General features: G+C 45.1%; 1 protein-coding gene across 1 annotated transcript in view; it reads left to right on the forward strand.

Moving 5' to 3' along the window:
- Position 1: 1 nt before the first annotated feature.
- The window catches only part of CCDC7 (coiled-coil domain containing 7), a gene marked incomplete at its 5' end in the record, with an annotated part of 170,022 nt that continues 164,580 nt past the window's right edge, over positions 2–5,443 (forward strand). The window contains one exon of the mRNA XM_025208476.1: positions 2–34. Within this exon, the coding sequence (XP_025064261.1) occupies positions 2–34 (33 nt within the window). The remainder of the gene's footprint in view (positions 35–5,443) is intronic.

The raw sequence follows: 5,443 nt of genomic DNA on the forward strand, positions 1-5,443 counted from the left end.
AAGTGTGAGGCCCGAATTAAACATAGTACTCCAGGTAAGGCCTCACCTGTGCTGAGTAGAGCAGTAGAATCACTTCCTTTGATTTGTGTGACATTCCTGTTAATACAACCCAGTACACTTGGTCTTTTTTGCATCAAGAGCACACCGTTGGCTCATATTCAGCTCATGGTCTACTGCAACCCCCAGGTCCTTCTCTGCAGTACTGCAGTCTAGGCAATCATTCTCCAGTCTGTATTTGTGCATTCAGTTATTCTATTGGAAGTGCAGGACTTTGCACTTGTACCAGTTGAATTTCATCTGGTTCATTTCTTCAGTTTATCCAGGTCATTATGGAACCTAACCTAGCCCTACCCTCCACAGTATCTGCAGCTCCACTCAACTTTGTGTCATCTGCAAATTTGTTAAGTGTGCACTTGATACCATCATCCAAGTCATTAATGAGGATGTTGAACAGTTTTGGACCCAGGACAGACCCCTGGTGAGCCCCACTTGATACTTTCTTCCAACTGGACACTGGGCCATTGATGACTACTCATTAAAGAGAATGATCCAACCTGTGTGTATCCACCTTACAATGCTTCTGTCTCATCTGTATTTCCTTAGCTTGTTAATAAAAATGTTGAGCGAGATGGTGTCAGAAGCTTTGCTAGCACCAAGGTATATCAACATCCACTGCTTTTTCCCCCATCCACAGAGTCTGTCACATCATAAATGGAAATCAGGATGATCAGACATGACTTACTCTTGATGAATCCATGCTGGCTGTTCCTGATCACCTTGTTCTCATTAGGTGTTTCGAAGTGAATTCCTTGAGGACCAGCTCCATTATCTTTCTAGGTTTAGAGGTCAGGCTGACTGGTCTGTAGTTCCTCAATCTTTCTTCTTCCCTTTCTTAAAGATGAGCACTATATTTGCCCTTTTTCACTCATCCAGGACCTCACCTGACCTCCATGAGTCCTCAAAGAGGATAGATAATGGCTCTGAAATTGCCTCAACCAATTCCTTCAGTACCCTAAGGTGCATCCCACCTGATCCTGTTGACTTAGAAGCATCAAGCTTCTTTAAGTAATCCCTAACATGTTTTTCCACTTTTCTCTTTGATGTTTGTCTCCTTTCCTATCTTTGCTCAACTGGGGTCATCACATGGTAGCTGTTCCTATTTGTGAAGATGGAAATAAAAAAGGTATTAAATACTTCAGCCGCCTCTGCATCATCCATAACAAGACGGCCTTCTGCATTTTGTAAGGGACCTGTAGTTCTTTGGTCATCCTCTTACTTTTGACATATTTGTAGAATCCCCTCCCTTATTTCTTTTTAACTTTTATGCTCCCTTAAAAAGCAGATTAGATTTGCACTTTATGGACTAATCACAGTAGATATAGCACAAGCTTTCATAAACTGAAATTCACTTCCTCAAATGCTGCGAAGGGATGTACACAAAGCAGTATATAAGCAGGAGCGCAGTTTGAATACAGAAGCACAAAGCAGGAACAGAGAAGGGGGAGGGTGGTGCTGGGAGAGAACATGTAAGCCAGGGGTGTCCAACCTTTTTGAATGTGGGGCTGGATCACGAACTTTTTATCACCCAGTGGGCTGGGGAGCCGTAGTCAAAGACGTCACAGGAAGTGGTCTCATATCAGGAAGTGATGTCACGTGACCTTTGACACCAGTGAAGTTGTAGGGGTTGACATGGTGCTGGTTGACATGGTGCTGCAGGAGCCGCTTGGCTACAACAGGGTTGACCTGGTGCTGGAGAAGCTGCGGGGCCAGGCCTGGGTTAACCTGGGGCCCGCCTGGCCTGGCAGTGCCATGCCCGGGTTGACATGGTGCTGCAGGACCCACCTGGGCAGAACAGCATTGGCACCGGCCAGGAAAAGCAGCATGCAGCTGAAGCTGGCTTCCCATGTGCTGCTGGGGACGGGAGGAGGCCGGCCAGGTCTGCACCGGCCGGCAGAAGCGGCGGTGGAGCCATGTGCCGCTCGGGACTGACTGGTGCAGGCTTGTCCCATCCCGAGTGGCCGCCACTTCTGCTGGCTGGTGTAGACCCAGCCGGGCTTCTCCCGCCCCAGCAGCACATGAGAAGCGACCCCCTCAGGGCCTTGCGTGCAGGCGGCCAGGCCTGGAGAGCCGCAGCACCCGGGGGGGAGACTGGCCGGGGGAGCGAGCGGGTGCCACCTTGCTGTCTGGGCAGAGCAGCAGGGCTGGCTTCAAGCGGGCAGGCGAGGGCTGGCAGCTCCCCTCCCCTCGCTGCCTGCCTTGCCGCGGCCCCGCCGCCGCCTCCCTTCACTCCGCGACTGCGGCCCCGCGTCACCGCTGCCCCACCGCTGCTGCGGCTCCCTGCTCCGTGGCGGCGGCGCTGCTGTGGGCCAGATAAAATGGCTCAGCGGGCTGCATGGCGGCCTGCGGGCTGTATGTTGGACAAGCCTGATGTAGGTAGTACAGGCAGTCCTCAACTTAACGTTTCGAGTTACAATGTTTCACACTTAAAATGTCAATTGACACCCTGTTTCAACTTTCTGACATCAGTTTCAACTTTACAACACTTGATCTGACGCCAAGCCACGCTAGCAAACAAGTTTACTGCATCACCCATTTCCCTGGAGAACATCTGTCCAAACTTCCTTGAATGCTTTCTTTAAGAAAGAAGACAAGACTCCAGAAAGCCTGCAGCCAAGACTCCTAGGAAGACTCCAGCCAAGAACCCTTCAAAACATCCAGCAAAGTCTCCTCAAAGAAGTCCTTCCAAATCAACATGATTGCTCTTTACAATATAAATACATTAATGTAGCTATATTACTCATCTATAATTGATCGAGTACGAAATTCTGGGTTATTTTTGGTGAAAATAGGGGATTGGGCCTTGGTTCAGTAACCAGTTCCCCATTTATAACATTATTTCCTATGGGAAAATCGGTTCCAAGTTGCAACATTTTGAATTAAGATGTGGTTTTCAGGAACCAGTTGTGTTGTAAGTCTGAGGACTGCCTCTACGCATATGAACAAAAGGAGTCGCTAAAGCTAGTCCAGGTAATGAGATGCCTTGGTGAGACTGGGATTTAGTCAGCCTGTTGCTTGAGAGATGCTGTTTGAGGTTGAGGGGCTGTCTGCAAATCAGGACAGGTTTGTTGCCCGTCACTGTCTTGAGATTAGTTATCCTTTTCCAGGAGGGGTTGGAGGTCAATGCTTCTCAGGTTCAAGCCGTGTTTATGTCCCTTGCCAGTTGCATTTCAAATCATGCCTTGGCCTTCCTGATTTTCTCCATGCATGCCCATGCAACAGTCTTCCCTAGTAACATGGCCAAGTTTCCACTTTTTATAGGTTTCCTTTTTGAGTTTCAACTCAGCCACATTGGTCTCCTGTTGCACTTTCATTCTTCCATTGAATTGGGATAGCCTGCTCCTGCACCTTTAAAAGGACATCCCTAAAGTGCAGGCAGCAATCCTGGACTCCTCTTCCAATCAGAGTTGCTTCCCAGGGGATCCTGCTTGCCAGTTCCCTAAGTTTGCTATAATTGGATTTTTTTGAAGTCCAATTCCTTTATTATTCTGCTGTCTTTCCTTCCATTCTCTCCTGATGTGGGGGATCAGCATCTGTAATATTGACACTTTTTGTCTTCCAGACAAATATTTCTGCAAATTTCTTGCATTGGTATTGTTCCCTCTTTTCTCTCATGCCCTACTTTTTCTACATGTCACTATACCAGAAACAAGGCACCCAAAAAAGGGTCAGAGGAGATAACGTTTACTGTTGTAATTTGTAAGATTTGTATTAAAACTGTGATTTGGTTTGCAACAGTAATCATTTCAGCAGAGGCAGGATGAAAGATTAGATTAGAAGTACAGAAAAATTAAATGGACTTGGTAATTTTGGGGAGTAAGAGGACTTCTTCCCATTCAGAACAGTCTTTGCTGTTTATGGCAGTGAAAGTCTCGACCTGCCTTTGATGTGTGCTACTAATTTTCCATTTATGTGGGGTTGAAAAAGCACTTTCCCTAGGTTGTAGATAAGTTTCTGCTCCTTCCCCTCTCTTATATTTCTGTCTTTTTCCTGCACTTAGATTTTTTTAGTAGTGTGTAATTGCTCCTATTCTCTTTTCTTTCTTTTATATCTGAAGATTTTGGTGATTTGAAGCAGAAGGAGCTTATTACTTTTTAGTCGTTGTTTACTTTCGGTGATGTTACTGCTGTTGCAGCCTATCCACCTACTACTTTTTACTGTCACCAATATACCAAATCTCAAATGCATCCAAGCCCATTTAATTTAAGCAATTACTGTTTCTAGTTTTTGGTCTCTAGGTCACACAGCCTAGGTTCAGACCAGGATACTGAACTCTTCTTTTAGACATGGGACTCTATTTATGCTGCCCTAGGCTTCAAAACTAGTGCTTCAGACCTGCTGAGTCCACCCAACTGATCATGTATATTCCCTAGAGTTCCACTTACCTGTGAGCACTGGCTTTTAGTTAGCCTCTTTAGGGACAATGTGGTACAAAAGCAAAGAGCACAAGCTTAGCAAAGTCACTTTTAGCATACTCATTTTACTTAGAAGAAAGCACTAGAGAATTACAGGTCAGTGCATTCCTTTTTAGTCTTATTTGTTCTTTGAGACGGAGATCTATTAGCATTTAAGACGGGCAGAATCCTTTCTGCCCTCTTTCCTTCCTGTATACAGTTTTCCTGATCACCTGCTATAAGATCCTAAGAGCACTGAATAATAAAATGGTAATTGTGGGGAGTAAGAGGAGAACTTCCCATCTAGCTCTTCCTAAATACAGTTTCTCTACTTTGTCATATGATTGATTGGAAAGCTGTCTCTTTCCTGCTGTAAGTAGAGTGCAGAAGATCCATGGCTTTCTCTGAGATTGGACCAACAACCTAGAGAAAACATTGCCTGAGATTGCTCTGGGATGGCTTCTCTGTGATGTCTTGAATCATATGTTAAGCAGCTTTCTTGAGTAGCATTGCTATCCAGGCAAAACTAGATGTGTGTTCATATTCATTCCATGCAGTGGAATATCAATGACAGTTTTATACAGTTATATTCTGTGCTGTCATAATCGCTACATTTTCTTTAGGTTGCATCTTTCTCATGGCTCTTGTTTGTATCAAGAGAAAGAAGGGGCCATGACTACAGAAATGCTTTTATCTATGAGGCCAGTTACCTTTAACCATGATCAAAACGGGAAAAAAAATCAGTGGTATTCCTCCAAGCTTTGTTTTTATGATAACCTTTTAGTCTGCACTATATAATGTATAGATACACAACCTCACTGTAAATGAGTTAGATTGAGTACAAAAGGCAATCTAGCCATGGTGTATAGCACACCATATGACTCATGTACCCTGCCAAGAAGATTTGTACATTGGTTGATCCAAGGCTCCCTTCCTTTCCAGCCAAGCAAGATAAGCTCTAAGAAGAGGGATGCATGTATTCTGTCTCTTTC

This window comes from Alligator sinensis, unplaced genomic scaffold, assembly GCF_000455745.1.
Source record: "Alligator sinensis unplaced genomic scaffold, ASM45574v1 scaffold309_2, whole genome shotgun sequence".
NCBI lineage: Eukaryota > Metazoa > Chordata > Crocodylia > Alligatoridae > Alligator > Alligator sinensis.